This window comes from Schistocerca gregaria, chromosome 1 (genome assembly GCF_023897955.1).
Source record: "Schistocerca gregaria isolate iqSchGreg1 chromosome 1, iqSchGreg1.2, whole genome shotgun sequence".
In the NCBI taxonomy this organism is placed as follows: Eukaryota; Metazoa; Arthropoda; class Insecta; order Orthoptera; family Acrididae; genus Schistocerca; species Schistocerca gregaria.
In genome coordinates this window covers 260,457,649-260,485,052 of record NC_064920.1, presented here as the reverse complement: position 1 = coordinate 260,485,052, position 27,404 = coordinate 260,457,649, and the positions used below count along the sequence as shown (strand labels likewise).

At 43.5% G+C, this 27,404-nt stretch overlaps 1 protein-coding gene across 1 annotated transcript in view; it reads right to left on the bottom strand.

The window, feature by feature from the left end:
- The window catches only part of LOC126339596 (ras-related protein Rab-37), an 871,353-nt gene that overhangs the window by 472,762 nt on the left and 371,187 nt on the right, over positions 1-27,404 (bottom strand). The window contains exon 3 of the mRNA XM_050001644.1: positions 24,508-24,777. Coding sequence (XP_049857601.1) covers positions 24,508-24,777 — 270 coding nt within the window. The remainder of the gene's footprint in view (positions 1-24,507; positions 24,778-27,404) is intronic.

Sequence of the window (27,404 nt, the reverse complement as noted above, 5' to 3'; positions counted from 1 at the left end):
TGTTAACACTTATAGCTGCAGAATATGAAGCAACGAATATACACATGCAACCCTGAAACACGGTCGTGACAGCCAAAAAGTTTGTACCATAGCAAACTAAAAGTGAAAATTCTTCTTGGAGAAAACTATCACTGCTATTGTGTATCTGAATATGCTTGAAAACTTTAATTCCACATATCGATGAAGATGAGCGATCTTGGATGGTTTACTACCAGCAAGACGGTACGCCACCTCATTTCCTCATGAAAGTTCGAAGTTTCCTCGGTAATCGCTTTCCAGGTCGCTGGCCGCGAAGTGTTACTAACATGGCCACCTCGTTCCCCAGACTTGACACCACTGGATTTCTTCCTCTGAGGTTTCATTAAAGACCGTGTGCAAGTTCCTCTACTACCAAACAATTTAGCCGACCTAAATAAATCGAACCTATGCAGTCGTTATACAAGTTACGCCCGATTGCCCCATCAAGTGTGGGGAGAAACTAGTTACCAGTGAGTTGTTTGCTGCATCACAAACGGTAGTCATAATGAATGAAAATGACAATTAACACCTTTAAGTGAAATTTGGGGTTTTTTGTTACAAAATAACACATCTAACAATTCTGGAAATTTTCTGAATAAATTTCTACATCGTTCCAAAGTTCCAAAAGTCCTTTTTTACTCACCCTCTATATTTTTCTCATTGAGTTTATTCTCACGACCATGGTTGAAAAAGGGTTACAGTGTCTGAACTTAAAAGAATAATTTAACATTCTCTAGAGATGTTTCCGTCCTTTCTACAAAAAAAAATCGTTAGAAACGACCTGTAGTAATGAAGAAGCAATTACTCCGTAGAAATGGCACTATCAGTCAAAGTCACTCATACACTTTGATGTTTGGTATTCTGCAGTTGTTCGTACAAGTGAAGCAGATTCGTGTGGCCCCCGCCGTCTTTTAATGTCAATGGCCCGACTGGATGTTGTATATTGTTTTTCATCCTGCTGAGTAATTTGATTATAGTGACGTGTACAGCTCAACATTCAATCCAAATTTCATGGTGATATTTATTGAATGCGTAACCTACAATAAAACATAATCTTGAGTATTAATAAATAGCTGCATTTATTCCTTAATTTTAGGTCATTATCAGTTTCATGGCACTAGAAGCCACGTCTTCAGGTGAACGTCTGCATAACAATAAATCAAGAAGGAATAAAAACCCTTAGACATCCACTGACATGTTAATATTCTATAAAATTATTTTTAAAGTAGAGAAACTGAAAAATATGGACTAGCAATAGCAAGAAAAGCGTTTCTGAGGAAGAGAAATTTATTTGCCTCGAATATAAAGTGTCACGAAGTCTTCACTGAAAGTATATTTATGGAGTTTAACCATGTACGGAAGTGAAAAATGGACGATAAACAGTTTAGTTTAGAAGGGAATACAGACTTTTGAAATGGGATGCCACAAAGCAATCCCGAAAAATGGATGGGTAGATCCAGTAACTAATCAGAAGATGCTGAATATAATTGTGGAGATAGGAAATTTATAGCACAACGTGACTAGAAGAAGCGATCAGTTGACAGGACACGTTCTCAGACATCACAGGATCATCAATTTAGTACTGGGGGCAAATGTGGGGGATAAAAATCGTAGAGACAAACCAAGAGATCAAAACAGTAAGCTGATTCAGGCTGAGGTAGGTCGAGATAGTTGTTCGGAGATGAAGAGGCTTGTACAGGATAGAGTAGCACGGAGAACTGCGTCAAACCATTCTTCGAACCGAAGACCACAACAACATTTTCAATTACCGTTAAAAACTTGCACATAGGCACATGAAATATCTGCACTCACGTAACTAAAATGTTAGAGATAAATCATTCGCAAAGTGATACTGAAAATTTGCTGTCCGTCAGAATAAAACCCCGCTACAATGCGGTACGTCACTGAACAAAACAGCCGGATGCATAGATTCCAATCAAATGAAGAAGATTGTGAAATGTTCCTTTTTGAATAATTGATAGAATATGTCCCAATCTTTTAATTAAGGCTAAAATACATTAAGAATTAATTTTCTCTGTCTAAATAAATGTGCAAAGTAAGGAGAAAAGGTTTCTGCTGTTCCGGTAAAGAATGATCCACAGAAATGTTTATATACCGGAAATGTATAGCTAGTTGAAGGCAGTCGCCGTAATTTGTTTTTGGTTTATATAAAAGCCGGAGATGTGAGCCCTCTCTTCCCCTCCTTAGTTTTCGACGGCGGTTTCACAAAATGTAAGAGTCTCTATCGTATCTATAACTTTTGATTATATAGTTACGCTAATTTAGTTACAATAGCCGTTTTTAAATTAAGAATTTACTTTTCTGTTTCATTAATTCCACATATCAAACTATTAAGTTGCGTTTTAGAACTTTTTCAGGTTGCAACGAAGGAGAGTTGCCAACGATTTGTATGGTGGCCACAGCCGAACGCTACTAGCGTGCAATCGGCTATTACTTTATCAGACTTTTATTTCAGCGTCCCTGAGATCTCTTTTACCGGACGTTTCTACCAGTATCTGGGCAATGTAATTACGCAAACTGCGTAATTTTGAGATCGGTCACTGGCCACTAAACAATGCCGTCGGTCTACGTTCTCTTCGGTCTGATTGGAATCTGATGCTGGTTGGCGGAATATATTTCATTATCGACAAGTAAAAAATGTTTTCTGCGCCATTTTACCATTTCAGAAGCGTTGCCACCAGCAAAAGCGATAAATATAATATTACATGATTTAAAATAAGTAATATTACAATTGCCCAACGTATTTGTTGAAATTTATTGAATGTGATTACACGAATACGTTTGCTTTAAATTACTAGAAGATACAGTTTGTCATTCTGAACTTCAATAAAGATACTATATGAACCAAAGCAGAACACTGCACTCAAAGTTCTAAATTTTTGGCGGCTTACATTGTTATGAGCGTCATTAGGATAATTAACTCAATAAAATTTTTCTGGGTTTGTGACCGCATTGTCAATATATATAAAACTGCCAACCTTTCGGTCCTTGTTGCAAGCTACCTTCTTCAGGGCGTTTTTGTTTTTGCTGAATGAGAAAACTTTTTTTCTTATACAGGGTGTTACAAAAAGGTACGGTCAAACTTTCAGGAAACATTCCTCACACACAAAGAAAGAAAGTATGTTATGAGGACATGTGTCCAGAAGCGCTTACTTTCCATGTTAGAGCTTATTTTATTACTTCTCTTTAAATCACATTAATCATGGAAAGGAAACACACAGCAACAGAACGTACCAGCGTGACTCCAAACACTTTGTTACAGGAAATGTTCAAAATGTCCTCCGTTAGCGAGGATACATGCATCCACCCTCCGTCGCATGCAATCCCTGGTGCGCTGATGCAGCCCTGGAGAATGGCGTATTGTATCACAGCCGTCCACAATACGAGCACGAAGAGTCTCTACATTTGGTACCGGGGTTGCGTAGACAAGAGCTTTCAAACGCCCCCGTAAATGAAAGTCAAGAGGGTTGAGGTCAGGAGAGCGTGGAGGCCACGGAATTGGTCCACCTCTAGCAATCCATCGGTCACCGAATCTGTTGTTGAGAAGCGTACGAACACTTCGACTGAAATGTGCAGGAGCTCCATCGTGCATGAACCACATGTGTCGTACTTGTAAAGGCACATGTTCTCGCAGCACAGGTAGAGTATCCCGTATGAAATCATGATAACGTGCTCCATTGAGAGTATGTGAAAGAAACTAAAATGAGCTCTAACATGGAAATTAAGCGTTTCCGGACACATGTCCAGATAAGATCATTTCTTTATTTGTGTGTGAGGAATGTTTCCTGAAAATGTGGCCGTACCTTTTTGTAACACCCTGTATACCTGCAGACATGGCTGTTACCTAATTCTGATAAGCTGTTTAGGATGAAGGGGAGGAATCTTAGAAGTCTTTATTGGTGTTTTTAAAATTTATTTTCATTTGTGAAAACCCGAAGTTTTGATTGGTGTTTGCATTACTGCTTGTGATTGATGGACATTGGCGAATGGATAACCAGACGGCAGCAGTAAACAAAACACCCTGAAGGAGGTCGCTTGCAACAGGGACCGAACCGCCGACAGTTTTATTCTTATTGACAACGCAGTCACAAATAAAGAAAAAATTTATTAAATGTATCAGTGGCCGCGGAAGCCTACGTTTATAAGGATAGTTATAGTTTGGAACTTTCAACATCATAGATTGAAACAATTTCTGTAGCATGAATAATACGAACTTTGAGGACATAGTAATTTTATTATTATTATTCTGAAATATACAACGGAGCAACCTCGTGAAGTAACACTTCATTAAGTCAATATTCAGTATACAATAGAAATAGTTATTTGTAGGGCTCGTACACATACATTTTGTAGGCGACTGTTTAAAAAGTTGGATTAATAATTTAAGCTTCCATATATATTCTTTATTTGTTATCAACAATGAATTCCAGTTAGTGAATAATAATGATCACAAATAAAACAGTAAAAATGGATCGACATCATCCTCTAGTCAATACAACTGGACATCAAAACTAGCTAAAAATGTGACCCATACTTTGAGGGGCAAGGTATTTAAATGCAAAGTAACACATTTCGTTTTGACAACTCAAGGAGGACGTGACTGCTGTTAACACGATGAGAAAGTCGACCATCAAATTATGTAACCTGTCACAATGACAGAGTCATAAATAGCCAACAACATACTCAACAACACGGTCCCTGAACGTATAGCGTCTACTATGTCGTGATCAATCACTGTAAACAAAAATATAACAAATTCGTTACATACCCAAAGTAAAGGATGAAACTAATGTAAAGAAAATAAAGTTGGCACGAACATTCAAAATCATAAAAGGAAAGGAAAAAAATGTAACCGTGGAAGACTTATACACAATCTAATATCACAACAGAGTATTCACAAAATGTTGGAAAACATGATTAAAGGCCATTTGGAACGATACATAGAACAGTTTGAGCTCTGGGTCAATCTTCAGCAAGAATTTCGACGTTGTAAGCGCAACTATTTTAGCGCACCTATTAGTAGATATTCATCTTCGTCAAACAAAGAATAAACTATATCGACTTAATTAATGTTCATAACAAAACAATTATTTCTATATTCGCTTAAAAACGGAGAACCTTATACCTCTCCATTTTAGGAAAAACGTTATTAGTGTTTTCCAATGAAGACTTCATCCAAGAAACAATCATTGCTATTGTAATGATCTATTGTGTACCCACACCCATTCCAAACTTATACTCATCGCAATCACTTTGCCTGATAGCTCTATAGGTTGGTAGGATTTCTCTGATTGCCATTGCAGTGTGGTTCCTGAGGCGGTGAAGTTCGAATCTTCTCTCTTTTGGATGACAGATGTCGTCAACTAGTGTGAACTTTCACATGTGCTTGATGCTCCCTGCTCTCTTGCTCAACCCATGTAATCTATATCTCCTAACAAGTCTCTATACATACACATGTCTATTAAACAATCAACCCAGCAAACACGTGCAGCCACAGACAAAACGTGTTAGTTGCCATCTGTGTGATACCAATCAACTCGTTGCTAGGCCAATCCGCTTCGATCGCAGGTTGGAATCGTGCCTCGGGCATGGATGTGTGTGATGTCCATAGGTTAGTTAGGTTTAATTAGTTCTGAGTACTAGGCAACTGATGACCACAGAAGTTAAGTCGCATAGTGCTCAGAGCCCTTTGAACCGAGGTCAATCGCAAACATACTTTCATCGACATCTGATACTATACTGCGAATATTCACAACGGGTAGGATCGGTCAGCGAAAGTGGTAGAAGACGTAATGAACATCGATTTGTCTAATACTCAGGATCCAGTATTGGAAGGAGGAAGAGATTAGCGTTTAATGTACCGTCGACAACGAGGTCGTTAGAGACGGAGCACAAGCTCGGACTAGGAAAGGATGGGGAAGAAAATCGGCCCTCTCCTTTCAAAGGAATCATCCCGGCATTTTCCTGAAGCGATCTAGGGAAATCAGGGAAAACGTAAATAAGGATGGCCAGAGCCGGGTTTGAGCCGTCGTCCTATCATTGTGCTAACCACTGCGCAACCACGCTCGGTCCCAGTGTTAGAGACTTGCGATCAAACAAGGCAGAAGGTATTTGCAATATCCCCTTTCCCCCCCCCCCCCCCCCCCCTAAATTACTGCAGAAAGTGGCAACGAAACGATTACTCCGATCAGTGTGTAGACTCTACGGAGACTGGGGACATCATACTATCGGCCTTGGGGTAGAATTCTAAATATACCAAAGGCAGATAAACGCAATAACAACCTAAGCTGCTAATAAAAATAGCATACAGAACAATGATACAGGAAATTTAGGATCTGTTCGATAATAATCAGTATGGATTTCGGAAAGGTAAAGCTATCAGAGACTCAGTTACAACGTTTCTCTTGAGAAAACTTCACAAATAGGACAATTGATTGCCCAAAAACAGCCATTGATGTTATCTTTATAGAAAGATGTAACAAAATTACAACGTCTAAAAAAACTGAAGCATCCAGAAGGGCAAGAGGAAACGAAATGAAACTTCACAGGCTAAGAATTTATGTCACGGTATTTCACTGTTTACAAAATTGAGTAAAACTACATTTACACAGAACCTGGCAGTATGTGCGCACTTACCAGTATGGGGTTCCACCCGTTCTGTCCTGGAGTCATGTACTGATTTAGCTGGGCAGGGTGTGACAAAAACTTTGTATCCTCTTCTGAGGCACTCTGCCCACAACTCTCACAACTGGTCCTTAATGCCTTGGACACTGATACTGGGAAAGAGAAGAGGTCCAGGCAGCTGCAACGTTTTTTTTTTGGTATCAGGGTCAGATATGGGGATATTGCTGCCAACAGGAGTACCTCAGATCAAGCAGACTCTTTATAGATAAGGGTCCCATGTGTCAACGACCATTGTCTGCCATTCACTGGCAGTCCATGCTTCTTCGCCATCGCACCACTCCAAACGCAGCCTCATCCCCAACCAGTTAATCTCCTGCTGCTAGTCGCCACCCAAACATGCGGATGACAAAAAATGTTGTAGGAAGTCCATTAATTGTTCTCGGATAGCAGGACCAAATTTTAAGGGCTAATAAGTGTCCAGTGGTGGTCAGTCACGATCGAGTGGAAACATCACGACGAGTATGCCTGATCTCATGTTCCTATTCAGTCCAACTTCTGCCCACTGTCACATCCAATTTCCCCACAAATCTTAATGTTGCGAGATTCGACCAGCCGGCCAAAAAGATACCAACAGTGAGACCCCTTTCAAACACTGATAACACTATCTCACACGACTACGCGGCATCTCCGTGTGCTTCGCAGTGACCACTCAACATCTCACGTCTCATATATTGTACCATGTCCGGTAACAACACTAAACACAAACAACACTAATGGACTCGGGTGGCTGTTCTACATGTCACAGACAATTTCAGTTATGAATTATTTGCATGCCTGTTGACGGTTAGTACGTGTACGTAGGTACATTGACATCTGGCATCTCTTCTGGGTGCTTCACTTTTTGTGTCAGGCAGTGTATATTACAAAAACAATAGTCAATGGCCTCCAGACCAGAGATGCAGTTCCTGTTCTTAAATGTTAAAAATGGCCTGGATACAAAATTTACTACATCTGACTCGAAGCCAAAAACCTGATTATTTTAGGAAACTCCTGAACGACATCAAGCCAGATTAGACAAAAGTCTACAAAGTAGCTGTGGATTACTCAAAATACAAAGATCTCTTTTAACACGAAAAGAAAACTGTAAACGTCAGTCAGAAACAAATCTGAAGTTGATACCATATCACATTACAAGAAATACAGCAAGGTGCTGACGCAGAGACATTACGAGGACAAGATAGTCACATCAAGTAATAAAATATAGACATTATGGGATACAGAGAAAAAGGAGACTATTAGAACCCGAACCCAAAGAGGAACAAGTAGCATTGGGAATAAATGATACATTGGTAATATACGCGTGTGATATTGCAAAACTTTTGAACAAACGTTTCATAACTATTTCTGAGGCGGGGTTTATAGATTCAGTAGATGCTGCTATGAAATATCCCGGATCATGAGTTACAAATAACTTCACAAATATGGTTATGACTCTCTCTATAGTAATAGATGTCCAGAGTTAAGTAGTTAAAATAGTAAAAATCATAGCGGTTTTCATAAAATAGCATCAAAATTAAACACTGTTCTTCTGGGTTTAGTACCCCAATACTACCAAATTCAGTAATTGACATCCCGACCCCGTGAAGGTACCGGATAAAGGCCAGGAAAAACACGAAGAAATAATCGAGGACGGTGGGTGAAGAGGTTGACTCAAGAGGTCAAGTTGTGCGAATCCACACTCTACACCTATATCTATACATCGCAATCCACCTTACGATGTGTGGAGAAAGGTAATTTGTGTACCCCTGACACTTCTCCCCTTTCCTGTTCAGACCGTGAATGATTCACCGAAATACGATAGTTGCTAAGTCTCCGCGTGAGCTCGATTCCCTCTAATTTCACGTTCATGGTCTTAAGTTATAGCTCCGAGAAAGTAATACGTTTTGTGGGTGACTACTCTAGGAACGTATGTTCTCGAAACGTTAACAGTAGACCACAACGTGACGCACAATTTCTCTCTTGCAGCGTCTGCCACGGCAGTTTGCTGTGAATCCCCGTGACGCTTTCGCTCTCACTAAATGAATCTGCAATGAAACGCGCTGTTCTTCTATGGATCATCTCTATTTCCTTTATCAGTCCTACCTTGGGCAGATCCTAGACTGACGAGCAGTATTCAAGTATTGATAGAACTAGTGTTGCGTAAGCTATTTCCTTGGCTGATGGACTACATTTCCTGAGGGTTTTTACAATGAATGTCACTGCTTTACCTCCTATTAGTTTTCTGTGGTCCATTTCCTTCAAATCGCCGCGTATGCATACTCCTAGGTAATTAATGGATATGGCTGCGCCCAGTTATTGCTCTACAATCGTGTAATCAAACAGTAATGGTTGTTTGTGCCTACTTATTGCCAATACGTTTCATTTGTTTATGTTGAAGGTCAACTGCCAACCCCTGCGTCGAGCATCGATGCTCTGCTACAATGAGAATGACACGCTGTACTCTGTTTCCTAGAATTTTTTCAACCAAATCACACAACTGGTCCGATATACCGTAGGCTCTTATTTAATTCACTAGGCAGCAGTGCGAAACTGTACCCAACGCGTTCTGAAAGTCAAGGAATATAGCATTAACTTGGCTGCCGGTATCTACTATTTTCTGGGTCTCGGCGAAAAAAGCAAGACGGGTTTCACACGATCGTAGTTTTCAGAACCAATGTGCATTCCCACCGGAGATATTTTTCCATCTCCAGAAATTTTATGATACGCCAGTTAAAAAAATTATGCAGCAGACCAACACTAGTGATGTAGGCCTATAGTTTTGTGCGGCTGTTCGACGATCCTTCTTGAGAATGGCAATCACTTGTTGTACTCGTATTTTTCCGATCACTAGGAATGCTTGAATCCTACAACACTGTATGGTACACTGTTGCTAGAAAGTGAACAAGTTCTTTTGCATAATCGATGTAGAATTTGAAGCGTAGCAACTCGCATCGCGTCTATAAAAGTCGGACGAGAGCAGACACTTTCAAGCAGACAAGAGCCTGAGCTTTTATAATAGACGTCTATTTACGATGGAGCAGGTCTAAGTAGTAACGTCTCTGGGCGAAAGATCTCAGCATCTTACGGACTATTAAATCCTCAGTAGTCAAAACAGTGTATTCTGGATAAAAAACTATATCTTCTGTGAGCATTACTTCTTTTATTAATCATTGCTGATTTAATGTGTTTAGTTATTAGTGTGAACGAAGATACGAATGCAAATTAATGTGACAAATGAGTATTATTATGTCATTAAGTCTGTATGTAAGACCGTGAGAAGTATTTTTCTACAACGAGAGCGAGTCATACGCTCAATGGAAGTTTTGTAAAGTGCAGCTAGCCAGTTTCTGGTACTGCGAAAAAAGAAATATTTTTCGGTAATTCAGGTATTTAAACAGTGAGTTATTTTGATATTTGTTGGTTTCTAAATTTGTTTCTAATAAACTATTCATAAAATATATTAAGTTGTAACTGGGCCATTGTAAAAAACGGCGGATATCACGGGTTTATAATGACAGAGCACTTCTCAGCCAGTGAGAAGAGAGGACTTCGCCCGTGTTTGGTGCAATAGGACACTTGCTTTGTAGAGTGTAAAAGGACTTCGGTGCTCAGCCATCATGATTGTAGCGTGTGTGCGTTAGGACCTCTGAGGAGGCGTAATAATTTTACAGAATTATGATTTAAATTTTATAGTGGAGTAAGTAATCCCGGACGAGTGATAAAGAGGAAGACATCAAGTTCCGGTTTTTCTGTGGAAATTTTGACTTTTGAATTAGCTTATAGGCCTATCCGCATGGTGTGTTGTGCAAGTCGCGACCGAGAACTGAACATTCAGCGTGATCGAGAAGCGGAATACTTGAGCGAGCATTCTGTTACAGACAATCTGTTTTATAATCTTTTCGGTAATAAGTTCGGTTAAATACCGTACTCAGGCTGTAGTGAGTAACTGTGATTCGGTATTTGAAACCTCAGAGTAGTCCGCATTTGATGGTGTTTCGTGTAAAGGAAACAGCAATACATCAAATTTTAACTCAAAAACTATCTACCGTTTAATAACAGAGATAGCCTGCTAGTAGAAAACATTTTACGCAAAATGTAGAAACGTGTAATGCGATTGCTTTCACTGCAGCTTTTTCAGTCGAGATACTTTTTTAGTTCTCGCAGGGAAGTCGTAGAGTTGTAGCCCTCTCTTGGTTATAGTAAACTATCGTAAGTAAGAGTACAGTAGTAGAGTACAGTTAATGGCATACCTTCATTACCTATCTGCTAAGTGTGTTGCATACCTACCTGCCGTTACCTCATAATGATCGCTTTCTTTATATATGAGATCAGGGTTTTACTAGATTACCCTAAAAATCGGAAGCGGTGAACCGTCTACAAACTGAATGAGGGTGTATGAAGGGCTGGGTAATCTATGGAACAGTTGTTTTCTACAGAGCTCTCCTCCTGTCTCTTACTCAAAAATAATCAGTATTTATAGGGAAAGTGAAACTGTCAATGGTTGATTCAGGTTTTATTCGAAAATTGTTGATTTGTAACGTGAATGAGTGGTATTTTGTAGCAGAAATAAAGACAACAATACAAATTTTCATATAGCGCTAGGAAACGCAATTTGCTCGACAAAATGATACAATAAAAAAATGCAAGACAAAATATATCAGACACCGTTTCAATACTTCGTCGAACTTATATAAAACATATTCCTGTTATTTGTAAACGACTGTCGCTTTTATCAATAATAACAGGAAACTCTTGTCTTGGATCACGATAAAGAACATTCTATTGAGTACAAAATAACAACAATAATTATATATATTTTTAATGTTTGTGTATGCAAACTGTACTTGCATCAAAAATATTTGCTTTGGTTGCATAAACGCGCAGAATGTACACTATCAATTAATTTTTATTACCCACAAATTGCAAGTCGTATTCTGTTAGGATATAAAATACGCAGTGGAGTTACACTGAACGATGTACGGTTCTGATTACGTGCAAAATAATCAACCAAACAAAAAGTCAAAAAGAAATCGCCGTGCCCAATTTCTCTCTCATATATTCATTTATGTGTCTTTCCCTACCAATGCTACCAATACTACCAGAAATCCTAGTGTTTATTACGTCATTTATACACCGAGATGATAAAAGTCATGCGCCGCGCGGGATTAGCCGAGCGGTCATGGGCGCTGCAGTCATGGACTGTGCGGCTGGTCCCGGGGGAGGTTCGAGTCCTCCCTCGGGCATGGGTGTGTGTGTTTGTCCTTAGCATAATTTAGGTTAAGTAGTGTGTAAGCTTAGGAACTGATGACCTTAGCAGTTACGTCCCATAAGATTTCACACACATTTGAACAAAAGTCATGCGACAGGGATATGCGCATATACAGATGGCGGTGGTATCGCGATCACAAGGAAAAAAAGGGCAGTGCATTGGCAGATTTGTTGTTTGTACTCAGGCGATTCATGAGAAAAGGTTTTCGACATGATTATGACCATACGACGTGAATTAGCAGACTTTGAACGCGTAATAGTAGTTGCAGCTAGACGCATGGGACATTCCATTTCAGAAATCGTTAGGGCACTGAATATTCCGCGATACACAATGTCAAGAGTCTCCCAAGAGTACCATATTTCAAGCGTTGCCTTTCACTTCGGACAACGCAGTGGCCGACGGCCTTCACTTAACGACTGAGAGCAGCGCCATTTGCTTAGAGCTGCCAGTGCAAACAGACAAGCAGCACTACGTGAATTAAGCATACAAATCGTTTTGGGAAGTGCGACGAACGTATCCGTTAGGACAGTGCGGTGAAATTTGGCGTCAGTGGGCTGTGGCAGCAGACGACCGACGCGATGCCTTTGCTAAAAGTACACCGGCTGCAGCGTTTGTCCTTGTCACGCGACAATATTGCTCCGAACTTTCATGACTGGAAAACCGTGACGTGGTCAGTTGAATACCGTTCTTAGAGCGTGGACGGAAGTTGTCAAAAATTCACCGTGCAAACTAGTTGTGTTTACATGGTCCAACTGAACTGATCACTGACTGGAAATGGTTATGTTCGGCTACTTGGTGACCATTTTGAGCTATTCATGGACTTCATGTTCCCAAACAATGATAGAATTTTTATGGATAAGAATGCGCCATGTCACCGGGCCACAATTGTTCGCGATTGGTTCGAAGAACATTCTGGACAGTTCAAGCGAACTGTTTGGCCATCCACATCGCCCAACATGAATCCCATGGAATATTTACGGGGCATAATCGAGAGGTCATTTCGTGCACAAAATCCTGCACCGGCAGCACTTCTGCAATTACTGACGGCTATACAGGCAGTATGGCTCAATACTTCTGCAGGGGGCTTCCACAAATTTTTTGGGTCCATGCCACGTCAAGTTGCTGCACCACACCGGGCAGGGAGGTATCTCATGACTTGTCACATCTGTGTATATGCAGTGTGAAACGTAACTGACCTACATCGCCCAAAGTTACACTTACGTCTGAATACTCTGCCCATAAAAATGGCACACTGTGCTCTGTTTCCTATACGTTTTTCAGTCCAATCACACAACTCGTCTTATTCCACTCGCTTATATTTTGTTCATTAGGTGGCAGTGCGGATCTGTATTCAACGTCTTCTAGAAGTCAAGCAACACGGTATCTTCATGGGCGCCGGTATCTGCTGTTTTCTGTGTCTCATAGGCGAACAGAGCGAGATGGATCGCACACGATCGTGCTTCACAAAAGCCATGTTGATTCCTGTAGAGGATATTTTTCTGTCTCCAAAGCAAACGCCACTACTTTGCGTGATCAAAAGTATCCACACACGCCCAAAAACATACGTTTTCATATTAGGTGCATTTTGCAGTCACTTACTGCCAGGTACGCTGTATCAGCGACCTCAGTAGTTATCAGACATCGTGAGACAACAGAATGGGGCGCTCCGCGGATCTCACGGGCTTCGAACGTGGTCAGGTGACTGCGTGTCGCTTGTGTCATACGTCTCTAGGTGAGATTTCCACACACCTTAACACCACTAGGTCCACTGTTTCCGATGTGACAGTGAAAATGAAACGTTAAGGGACACAGAAGCGTACAGGGCGACCTCATCTGTTGACTGACAGAGACTGCCGACAGCTGAGGAGGGTCGTAATGTGTAATAGGCAGACATCTATCCAGACCATCACACAGGAATTTCAAACTGTATCAGGATGCACTGCAAGTACTATGACAGTTACGTGGGAGGTGAGAAAACTTGGATATAATGGTCGAGCGGCTGCTCATAAGCCACAAATCACGCCGATAAATGCCAAACGACACTTCTCATAATGTAAGGAGAGTAAACACTGGACGATTGAACGGTGGAACAACATTGTGTGGAGTGACGAATCATGGTACAGAATGTGGCGAGCCGATGGCTGGTTGTGGGTATGGAGAATGCCCGGTGAAGGTCATCTGGCAGCAAGTGTAGTGCCAACAGTAAAATTCGGAGGCGGTGGTGTTATGGTGTGCTAGTGTTTTTCATGGAAGGGGTTGCATTCCTTGTTGTTTTGAGTGGCACTATCACAGTACAGGCCTGCAGTGATGTTTTAAGCACCTTCTTGCTTCCCACTCTTTGAGAGCAATTCGGGATGGCGACTGCATCTTTCAACATGATCGAGCACCTGTTCGTAGTGTGGCCTGTGACGGAATGGTTACAAGACAATAACATCCCTGTAATGGACTGGCCGTCACAGAGTCCTGACCTTAATCCTATAGAAACACCTTTCGGATATTTTGGAACGCCGACTTCGTGCCAGGCCTCACCGACCGACATCGATATCTCTCCTCAGTGCAGCACTCCGTGAAGAATGGACTACAATTCCCCAAGAAACCTTCCAGCACCTGATTGAATGTATGCCTACGAGAGTGGAAGCTGTCATCAAGGCTAAGGGTTGAGTAACACCATATTGAAGTAGCAGGTGTCCGGATACTTTTGATCACATAGTGTATAAAAAGCGTTCCAAACTTCTAGAACAGACTGGAATATAGGCCTATCATTTTGTGCGTCTGTTCGGGGATCCTGTTTGAAAACAGGAATGTTTCAAATGGCTCTAAGCACTATGCGACTTAACACCTTAGGACATCAGTCACCTAGACTTAGAACTACTTAAACCCAACTGATCTAAGAACGTCACACACAGCCGTGCCCGAGGCAGGATTCTAACCTGCCGCCGTAGCAGCAGCGCGGTTCCGGACTGAAGAGCCTGGAACCGCTCGGCCACAGCGGCCGGCGAAAACAGGAATGACTCATGGTATTTTTCCAATTATTAGGAATGCTTCAATCTTACAACGAACTACGATACGCTGCTGCTAGCAGAGGAGCAAGTACTTTCAGGCATTGGTGTCTCATCAGATCGAGTGGCCTTTCATCTGTTGTTCGATTTCTCTCTCGATTGTTCGATTTCAATCTCGCTATCACTTATGTCGATATCTATCATTTTGATTTTTGTGCAAAGATTTAGGTAAGGAACTGCACTACGATCTTCCTCAGTGAAACACATTTGGAAAGAACCGTTTAGTATTTCGAACTTCTTTCTGTCATACTCAGTTTCGATGCCATTAAGGCCACATAGGTTCTTGGGAGATAGCTTCCATCTCTTTAATAATTTAACATATGACCAAAATTCCTTAGGATTTATTGCCAAGTCGCTACCCAAAATTCTATTTCCGAATTCAAATGGCTCTCTCTGTGCTGATTCTAGATTCACCCAGCGTTTGTTTGACTGGGAGGCTTTGCTGCGTAAATTTGAAATGAAGCTCCCTTTTGTGTCGTGGCGGCTTTGTAATACGGCTGTCGAACCTCTTTGGGTCTTTCCCGTTCCTACAACTGTGCTCGGCCCATGCCTTGAAACGGAGCTACCGTTGCATCGGGCGAAATGACACTCACGGCCGCGGACAGAATGCACCTACTTTTGATGATGTGCGTCCTGCTTCACAAATTACACGATGCTCGGATTTAATCTGAAACTTTTATTGGCTGTTCAGGATTAATTCTCTGCTCTGTTACATCACTACCACTCCCACACTTCGCAAAGGAATGATGCCATTGCCCTTGAAGGATAGGTAAAATATCCTGCACGGGCCTTTGCGAAGTGTGGGAGTCGTGCATTAAGTGTATCTGATGTGTGGATGACTGCAGTGGGTGAGTGTCATGTTTGCGTTGTACGATGATGAGAGAAGGGAGAGGGTGAAATTCAATGTCAGCATACAGCCTACTACTCTTGAATAGCATCATGGGAGCCGCCAAGCTTAAGTTCCTCATGCGACGGACGAATTACCATCAACTCTGTAGAATACTGTAGATTGCCATGAGTAAATATAAATTAGATTATTTTTCTTAGGGGCTTTGGTCTGTCAAGGTCATAGACGCGTTACCTTGAGTTAGGAGTGTCGAATATCTATAAGCGTTACCTCATAACAATCCTAAACACGGTAAGCGGTGAACAGTCTAAAAACTGTACGAGGATATTTAAAGGGGCGGGTAACTTAAAGAATATTTTTGTTGTCGATACTTATCCTCCCGTCCGTTACTTGAAAGTAAACAGTATTTTCAATACAAAAATAGATGAAATATTGAAGCGATGTTTCATATAAGGTACGTAAAACATGTTTCTTTTAATATTTCCTATGTGTGTGCATATAAACTGTACTTGCATCAAAAGTAACTGATTTGGTAATGTAAAAGCAGAAAAGTTGCGTGCCAAAGTAATTTTTATTACTTATAAAGGCAGCTTGTATCTGTAAGGACATGAAATATACAATTAACTAACACTGAATGATTGCGGTTCTAATTGAGTGGAAAAAAAGCACCAAATACACAAAAAAGAAGAAAAAACAGAGGGAAGTCACTGCCTCCCAGGTTTTCCTCTTTCGCGTTCGTGTACGTTTCTTCACTACCAATGCTATCAATACTGTATTTACTCCTACAATTTACTACGTCATTTGTGTGCAGTACCAAAGCTACCGAACCGTAGTTGTAGTACACAGTAACTTTAGTCACTTGCCCTCACTCAATAAGACACTACGGAGATACAATGTTACATATAATCCGTGTTTATTGTAAAAATATGAAAATTAAAGGGAAAGAAATATGCTGCCTAGCAAGTTCGAAAAGTGCGTTTTGTTTTTAGAGTGACGTCGGATGATTTCTTGTTCTAGTAGATGATGCCAATAGTTCATGCTCGATATCATGTTCCGCGAGAGCACATAGTACGATGCGTGTCCTCCAATCCAGCGAATTGCCGACTTTTTCTGTGAGGAAAAAATAGAGCATCTGGGAATAATGAAGCGTTCGTCGGGATTGTGGAGTCTTCGGTGCATCGGAGGAATGCCATGATATGTTGCGTCAGCCGCCAAGCATCCTTTGCCTCACCGCACTGCGGAGAATGTTCGTCGGTGTCCTGGATGCCAGAGCGGGGAATCGACCATGTGAATGCCGTACAATCGTAAGCAGGTGACTGTCTTGCGGTTGACTAATGTATACCAAGAAGATCTCGCTGCCGTGATGAGGAGAGGCGTATGGAGAGCTCGCCAAATCTGTCGCCAGTCCCTCGTTGGGTATGTAAGTTCGACAACATTGCTGCCATAAGGACCCTCAAAGTATCGATATATCTGTAACTGAACATAACTAAAATCAACAAAGACGTGAGAGAAAGAAGGCGATATTGGGTCTACAGCTACCGGCAGATCAAAGGACGGGGGAAGAAGCAAGTCCAGGATAGCCGACATGATGGCGTGTTGCCGTTGGTTCCATGTCCGTAGCATCGCTCGCAGGTATAGAGCTAGAGGCTTGTTACGCACATTCGTGAAATTAATAATGGCGTGGCAGCGTTCAATTCTCGTATTTGGCCTTAAAAAACATCCCTTGGTTGAAATAGTATCCAAAGGCCGCCATTAATCTGTCAGCAGTACCATATGGTATTGGTAGTACCGTGCCTTGCGGTAGTCGCTTGGCCAGATGAACATTAATGGAGTCCATCCGACGCCGTGTTGCGACATTTCTGCATAGTCACGGAGGACATGCACGACATTAGTGTATTCCACTTGAAGCAGGTCGTGGGTTAGAAAGGAATTGTTGTGTATGTGAAGTCGGACGTTCTGGAGTAGACGTCGATAGCTCGCCGCCGCCGATTGTCGTATCGATCAGGTGGATAGTACTCCCAAGCATCGGAAGATGTCCACCGTCATAAACAGACTGTGCAGAGCGTCCATCCCCCGTCCGATCAGCAGAATCTTATTCATGTTGACCCTGCTACCCGCCACTACACGGTACGTAGTAGGAAGGGCAACCACCGTACGTGCTTCGTTCTCCGACCGGACGAGTATCAACAAGTACTCGGCATATGCACGACACGCGAAGGACCTCTCACGGAGTCGGGCGCCTGTAAGAGTCTGTCTAAGAGTGTGCATCAATGGCTCGAGCGCTATTGCAGACAGCATCGTCGACAAGGGACATCCTTGTCCAACTGAGGTGCAAACAGGAATCGCTCCTACCTCCCTGTCATTGACTCACCATCGAAGGAGCGCCGCGAAAGAGACGCGTGAGGACTGTAATGAAGCCCTGAGGTATCGGCATGCATCGCATGATCGAGTCAAGGAAATCATGATTGATCCTGTCAAAGGCAAGATCAAAATCCACTGATACGAACTCCGCTCGCATGCAACAAGCTTCACTCAGAGAAATGATGTCACGATATTCGCCTAGGAGAGAATGGATGTTGCTCCGTACCCCTAGACAAGCATGGTCTGATGGTAATGACTTGGATATTACAGTCTTGAGTCTTGCCGCCAACATTGTCGCAAAGAACTTATAGTCGGTATTGAGATTTGTGAGCGGTCGAAACTGTTGGGCGCTGACACTCCCTGTCGATTTCGATATTGGTATAAGCAGACCCGCCATGAATTGCGACGGGACGTCCTGGCCAGGGCTCGATAACTCATTATACATCGACACCCATTGGGACATCATTAAAGCCGACAATTCGAGATAAAATTCGAGTGTCAACCCATCTGGCCCAGATGATTTATGCACCGCACCCTTCGTGAGTGCCCTTCGTATGTCATCTTCCGTTATGAGTTCCAATAACGCCTTTGCATCCAAACCATCGACCTCCGATTGCATCCGTCACAAAATTTCTTCTCCTACCAGATTGTCCGTCGGCGTCCAAGTGAAAATATAGGCGGTAATGCTCCAGAAATCAAGTACTAATGTCCTGCTGTGACGTTAAGGGTCGCCCATCACCATAATGGAGAACTGTCATCAAGGACAGGAGATTACGAGCATGTCTCTTGGACACGTGTTGCATTCTAATACGGTCTCCATCGACGTCGTCCAAGCACCGTGCACGAATCGAAAGTCCCTACAATCGACGTCTAGTGATCGATAAAATGGACACCTGTATGAGATGGACTTCCGCTTGACGCTCGGTTGATGGGGCCGTGGAGGACAGGTCACGGAGTACCATGTAGTAATAATTAAGTGTACCTCGGAGCCATCTCGCTTTTTCCATGCCATACGTTATGAGAGCTCTTCGTATTGCCGGCTTTGCACATTGCAGCCACCATCAAAGAACCGTACGGTGCATCGGCAGACGGTGAGCGCATGTATGCCATATTTCTTCGATCTCCTGGAGACATTCGGGATCCAACAATAAGGAAGAGTTAAGTTTCCACGAAATACGGTTCCGTCAGACCCGTTGCAGAGTGAGGGTTAACGTGCGTAAATAAGAAAAGTGATCCTTAAACACTGTGGGCCAATGTTCAGCAGCCAACACGTGATCTCTTAATCCGTCACAAACAAACTGTTCGCCGAGTGGATAGTAAGAAACGTGTAGCCCTCTCGCTGCCCATGGATCTTTTCCCACGTGTCCATCAGTGCCTGTCCCGGCGGATCGCGTGCATTGCGTAGCGGGAGCTGAAATCAGCGGTTTGATCTTTCTGTGTGAGAACACAGTTAAAATCCCCCCCCTCGCCGGCCGGTGTTACAGAGCCGTTCTAGGCGCTTCAGTCTAGAACCGCGCGACCGCTACGGTCGCAGGTTGAATGGTGGCTACACTGAGTCACAGCGCCAGAGATTGCGCCAAGGAGTATTATTCAGCCGCCTCCACTGGCAGTTGCAGCTGAGAAGTTGCTGAGGGCGGTCGTAGTTCTGAGGTAGGCGTAATCAGTGTTTGTTGAGACGATGTCGATAGACTACTAGTTGTTGGGCAAGACACCATATGTTACTGGATTGGGGATATTGTAATGATCAGAGTGTATTTTTTGTCAATATATATGAGGTAATTAAAGCATTTTGTATTTTAAATTTCGTAAATAACAATGCCTCTTGCTCACAGGCTCAGTGAACAAAGCATCTGGCTTGTGATCAAGTATTAGAGTGTAATTCTGGTTTCTATGTGAAATCATAGTATTTCTGTTTTTTTTAATTACTTCATTGTAAATGGCGTTAAAGCATCTTGTCGTATTGAGGAAGAACCGTGCCAGATGTGTACGTTGAATCACACTTCAACACACAGAACAGCTACACTTATGCTTTCTTGTTTCGTAGCTTTTATAGTTGCTGGGGACTTAATTAATAAATTGTGTTAACGGAAATTTCCTTTCATTCTTTGTTGTTATTCTATGCAGTCGGATTGCGTACTAATATTATTCAGGGCCAACCGGTTACGAGACAGCGTAACCGCACAGACAGCGACAAAAATTAAAATTATTTGCATTATATTTAATTAAGCCCCCATGCAAGGTTCGAATCCTGCCTCGGGCATAGATGTGTGTGATGTCCTTATGTTAGTTAGGTTTAAGTAGTTCTTAAGTTCTAGGAGACTGATGACCTCAGATGTTAAGTCTCATAGTGCTGAGAGCTACTTGAACCATTTGAAAATCCCCTCCTACCAAGGTATGGTCGTATCTCCCATGGAGTAGGGGCGCAATCTCCTCCGAGCAGAATTACGCACGCTCCCGTCGCTTGCCCGATCCGGAGGGTGCATAGATGTTGACATTACGAATGCCGTTCACGGTCATCGACAAACTCCGAGCCGAAAGGAAGTACTCGAGGTCACACACCGGAGTCCCATTCCCAGACTTATATCATTGTGCCACGTCCTCTCTCTGAAGTCGGCGCTAGGTAAGTGTAACCATGCATGTCGAGAAAGCCAGCATCGCAGGTTTCCTGCACTAGCAGAATATCTACGTCTGTGGTGTAAATCATGTCCTGGAAAAGTTGCATCTTTGCAAGCGATCGTGTGGTGTTAATGCCCCCTGTTCCCACTTTATATGCGTGGTCCGTTGTCGTCGTTATGCTCGTGTCCTGTCATTGTGAACTCCAAGGGCCTTAGCCCACTATTCGTACTCGGACGGGTGCTCGCCAATGGGCTGTGTTCCACCGTTTTCGTTCTGTGGTGTGCATCCTATGATTCGTCTTCAAGTGAGGGGTGCCAATTCCTGTATTTCTTCGACTAGTACTGCCCAGTAGCATTGGTCATCAATCCCAGAAACACCCTCTGCTGCATTTCGATGTGGCTGTCGGGTAATTGTCCCTGACTCCTCCGTCTGTATTACCGTGTCTGTCTGTGTCAATCAAGAGGGACCGTCTGGAAGGCACGACATCCGGTTACCATATGAAGGAGTCCTCTTAAGGCACGTGTTCCCTGTCAGACATTCCTTCGGCTAGAATAACTTCCGTGTCCACAAGGCTTGGGGAAGACGTAGCACCAGAATTATGGCGAGTCTTCGGCGATCTTTGTTTGCGCGCCCTGCCCCCTGCCCCCTTAGGCGACGCCTCACTTTGTTCGTCGAATGTTTGTTGGTCTGTTGCTGCCGCCACTGTCTCGACCTCCACTTCCACGCCGCATGCTACATTTGAGGTTGCGAAAGGTTCCTTCCTTATCTGACTTCATGTGGGTGTAGGGGATTCTCCATGTCGCCTCCATGCTCCCCTAACTCGGTTTGCTCTTCCATCAACGTCCGTGTCACTCTCCGAACTCGGCAACACCGCCCAGCCGACCACCGACACGTAAGTCATCTGCAGCTGCGTGGGAACCTCTCGCTTTGACACTTCTCCGCGTGGCAGTTGCATGGCGCGGCGCTGTATGCACTCTGAGCGGATATGTGCTTCTCCACCATAGCCAGAACATGTGCGTGGCTGGCCATCGTAATCACAATAGCTCGTCATCGTCCAATATATAAATATGAAGGGATATTTTGTGAAGTACGATCCGCACCTGTCGGACGCCGTTTGAAAGGGGATAGGGGATAAAACTCGCCCAGCATTCGGGCGTATGACCGAGTACCGTTCCATATTGTCACAGCGATTCCGTAACCATCGATTCTGGAACCTCGAACGGCAATTCAATGATGCGAATGACGCTCACACCTAAGCCTAAAAGAGCTACTGTTACATCGCTGATATGGCCATCAGGGTGTCGGAATTTAAATCCTCTTTGAGCAACGGCGATAGTTCTTTCATGCGCAGCTTCATCGGTCATCATGACGTACATTGTACCGCTTACAATGGATACGTGCTTTCCAATTAGGTCTGTAGTAGGTAAATGAACTTCTTCCCTCAAATAACTATCTATTTCGAAAGACTTCGGCCTGGATTATTCGTTGCCAGATGTAAATTGGAGCGTAGTCTCTCTAAAATTGTATGCCATGGCGTTCTAGTCAGACAACAACACGCGCGAATTTCAGCGATGTAAACAACCCCTGCGGCAGGGACCACAGGTCCATGCCGCGCCAATGCCTAAAGCAGACTGATGCCAGGCAGGTGGGTTAACCACTGCGCCATACACGACACAGTGTTACAGCAGCTGTGAGGATTGTCTCGGCACGCCTCGCGGCATCCTATTTGCAATCCATGTCCATTTCCTCCATGCTTGCTACTCTGAGATCCCTGTAGGACGTCGGAAATGCTTGCGCATCTGCACTGAAAAATGTTGTTCCATTGGCCATCCAGGCGAATGATTTATATACAGGGTGGTTCATTGATCACGGTCGGGCCAAATATCTCACTAAATAAGCATCAAACGTAAAGCCTACAAAGAACGAAACTCGTCTAGCTTGAAGGGGAAACCAGATGGCGCTATGGTTGGCCCGCTAGATGGCGCTGCCATAGGTCAAACAGATATCAACTGCGTTTTGTTTTTTTTAATAGAAACCCCCATTCGTTTGATGTTTGGCCCGGGCACTGTCAATGGACCACCCACTTGAGTTTGCTAATCATCTCTGTAAAGATACCACGCTTAACAAACAACCCTGTGACGAAACGCGCCGCTCTTCTTTGGATCTTCTCTATCTCCTCTGTCAGCCGGACCTGGAACGGATCCCACACTGATAAGCAATACTCAAATACAGGTCGAAAGAGTGTTTTGTAAGCCAACTTCTCTGTGATGGACTACATTTTCTAAGGACTCTCGCAATGAATCTCAACCTGGTACCAGACTTACCAACAATAATTTTATATGATCATTCCACTTCAAATCATTCCGTACGCATACTTCCAGATATTTTACAGAAGTAACTGATACGACTGTTTGTTCCGCAATCATATAACCATGCAACAAAGGATCCTTCCTTCTATGTATTCGCAATACATTACATTTGTCTATGTTAAGGGTCAGTTGCCACTCCGTGCACCCAGTGCCCATCCGGTGCAGATCTTCCTACATTTCGCTACAATTTTCTAATGCTGCAACTTCTCTGTATACTACAGCATCATCGGCGAAAAGCCGCATGGAACTTCCGACACTATCTACTAGGTTATTTATATATATTGTGAAAAGCAATGGTCCCATAACAGTCCCCTGTGGCACGCCAGAGGTTACTTTAACGTCTGTAGACGTCTCTCCATTGAGAACAACATGCTGTGTTCTGTTTGCTAAAAACTCTTCAACCCAGCGACACAGCTGGTCTGATACTCATTACGCTCTCACTTTGTTTATCAGGCGACAGTGCGAAACTGTATTGAACGCCTTCCGGAAGTAAAGGAAAATGGCATCTACCTGGGAGCCTTATCTAATATTTTCTGGGCCTCATGAACAAGTAAAGCGAGTTGGGTCTCACACGATCACTACTTCCGGAATACATGTTGATTACTAAAGAGTAGAGTCTGGGTTTCCAGAAATGACATGCTACGCGAGCAAAAATCATATTGTAAAATTCTACAACAGATCGACGTCAGAGATACAGGCCTATAGTTTTGCAAATCTGCTCGACGACCCTTCTTGAAGACTGGGACTAACCTGTGCTCTTTTCCAATCATTTGAAACCTTACGATCCTCTAGAGACTTGCGGTACACGGCTGTTAGAAGGGGGGCAAGTTCTTTCGCGTACTCTGTGCGTTCCAACGGACTTGGGCAATTCCAGCAGGACAATGCGACCCCCACACATTCACAGTTGCTACAGAGGAACACTCGTGCATTTAAACACTTGCTCTGACCACCAAACTCCACAGACATGAATACTATTAAGCATATCTGGGATGCCTTGCAATGTGCTGTTCAGAAGAGACGCCCCCCCCCCCTTCGTACTCTTACCAATTTACGGACGACCCTGCAGGCCTCTTCCAGCACTACTTCAGACATTAGTCGCTTCCATGCCACGTCGTGTTACGGCACTTCTTTGGGGTCGCGGGGACGCTGCACGACATTAATCACCAGTTTCTTTGGCTCTGTATTACAGTTATATGCGTTGTTGTATTGTGAGTGCATGCAGGCAATACTGGGGATGGAACACCTGAACTATAAAGTTAATTCCTGGACGGCAGTGCAGGTTACCTTGTGCACGGGCTGCTCTACGAGGTCGTGCGCGTCCCTGGGCGTGACGGCGGCCGAGGCGACGGCGGCGACGGCCGGGCTGTGCGCCGGAGAGTCCGCGTTGTAGAGGCGCAGCGCCTCGGCGGGCGGCTGGTAGTCGCGGTAGCCGGTGGGGCTGGGCGTCGCCTGGGCGGCGGCAGCCCGCGGCGCCGACAGCGCCTCGCTCTGGCTCTGGTCCTGCCCGGGGGACTCGAACACGTCGTCGCTCATGCTGTCGTCCGTCGCCAGCACCTGCGTCACGCACAGGCACACACCTAGCCGCACATCTCGACCGCATCTACAGGTATGAAAAGCTTTCCAAATACCGCCGCCAGCCACAAAATTTTGTGTCTACTAAATAACCTGTGAGTCGATGGGCACGAAAGGGAAGCAGTGGTTGGGAAGGGAGTGAGGCAGGGTTGTAGCCTCTCCTCGATGTTATTCAATCTGTATATTGAGTAAGCAGTAAAAGAAACAAAAGAAAAGTTCGGAGTAGGTGTTAAAATCCATGGAGAAGAAATAAAAACTTTGAGGTTCGCCGATGACATTGTAATTCTGTCAGAGACAGCAAAGGACTTGGAAGAACAGTCGAATGGAATGGCCAGTGTCTTGCAAGGAGGATATAAGATGAACATCAACAAAAGCAAAACGAGGATAATGGAATGTAGTCGAATTAAATTTGACGATGCTGAGGGAATTAGATTAGGAAATGAGAAACTTAAAGTAGTAAAGGAGTTTTGCTGTTTGGGGAGCAAAATAACTGATGATGGTCGAAGTAGAGAGGACATAAAACGTAGACTGGCAATGGCAAGGAAAGCGTTTCTGAAGAAGAGAAATTTGTTAACATCGCGTATTGATTTAACTGTCAGGAAATCGTTTCTGAAAGTTTTTGTATGGAGTGCAGCCATGTATGGAAGTGAAACATGGACGATAAATGGTTTGGACAAGAAGAGAATAGAAGCTTTCGAAATGTGGTGCTACAGAAGAATGCTCAAGATTAGATGGGTAGATCACATAACTAATAAGGAGGTATTGAATATAATTGGGGAGAAGCGGAGTCTGTGGCAAAACTTGACCAAAAGAAGCGATCGGTTGGTAGGACATGTTCTGAGGCATCAAGGTATCACCAATTTAGTATTGGAGGGCAGCGTGGAGGGTAAAAATCGTAGAGGGAGGCCAAGAGATGAATACACTAAGCAGATTCTGAAGGATGTAGGCTGCAGTAGGTACTGGGAGATGGAAAGCTTGCACAGGATAGAGTAGCATGGATAGCTGCTTCAAACAAATCTCAGGACTGAAGACAACAACAACAACAAATAACTTATTGGTTATAAACAGGTTTGGTTGCAATTTTAGTTTCTTATTTTTCAACTACGCGTTTCGCCTTATTTAGTCATCTTCAGGTGGATTGGAAGAATTTCCAAATAATTTGTTTAGCGACATCTTTCGAGGAGGAGACACTATCATCAGTCTATGGTGTCATTACAAAAACATTTTAACACAAATGTACATAGCTATTAAAGTCTCTTTACATCACTGCTGTGATCATCCTGTGGAGAGAGAGAGAAGGATAACCTAGTATGACGCAATGTCATCTGCTGTTCACATGAAAATTATTATAAAAGACTCACTCACTTTCTTGTTGTGCCATGGCACTCATATGCTGATGTATCCATTGCACACGGCACTGATTATCATGAACATGAAATCAAAGCACTTTCACAACGCACATCTAAAAACAAAAGCAAACAATCTAACATGGCAACGGCCCGCCCGGCTAGCCGCACGGGCTAACGCGCTGCTTCCCGAGTGGGAAGGCGTGCCGGTCCCCGGCACGAATCCTCCCAGCGGATTAGTGTCGAGGTCCGGTGTGCCTGCCAGTCTATGGATAGTTTTTGAAGTGGTTTTCCATCTCTCACGGTGGTTGCGGGCTGGTTCCCCTTATTCCGCCTCATCTACACTATATCGACGATTGCTGCACAAACACTTTCTCCACGTATGCGGCGGCCGTGGTGGCCGTGCGGTTCTAGGCGCTACAGTCCGGATCCGTGGGACTGCTACGGTCGCTCAGAGCCAATTGAGCAGTGCGGTTCCGGACTGAAGCACCTAGAACCGTTCGACCACAGCGGCCGCCATTATAATTACTCTAACACGCAAACATTTGGTGTTACAGTCGTCTGATATCAGACGTTTCTTGTGGGTGGGGTGACGCGGGGGGGGGGGGGGGGGGGGGGGGGGAGCAACTGCACAATTGCCCTGGGTTCGTGCGTTCGGTGTGGGTCGGCGGCGGGGTGGGTGGACTGCTGTCGCCTGTTGTGTACCACTGAGGGCTAAGGCGGGGACGAAGCCTCTCCATCGCTTCTAGGTCCCTGGTTCAATACACACACTAACTTGAAAAAGAAACTGACCCATGACATCTACAGAAAAACTGAGCAAACCAGGACTTTATTAAATTACATGTGGTCACTGCAACAAACATTACATGGGCGAAATGGGAAGAAATTTGGAAACCCGTTTTAAAGAAGGCGTTAAGTGTTTCAGTGGGATAAAGCTAATAGGGCAGCTATAGCAATACATATAAATGAAACAGGGCAAACTGTTGCACTAGGCAACGACCTTAACGTACTGCATACTTTGGAAAAGAGCTGGAGAACGGACAATGGAAAAATGAAAGTATTCATCCAAGGTCATAAGTAAAAAACGATATCTTAAATGTAATAACAGAGTTCAAAAATTCACACTTCTTTGCGAATTTCAATTCAGTTCTCTTAAAATAGTAAGTACATGATATGAAGGTTATATAGGAGTGTAGATCCCAGAAATATCTTTGTAACTCTTAAAACAAAAACGTTTTTATACCGTCATTCGCGTTATTAATT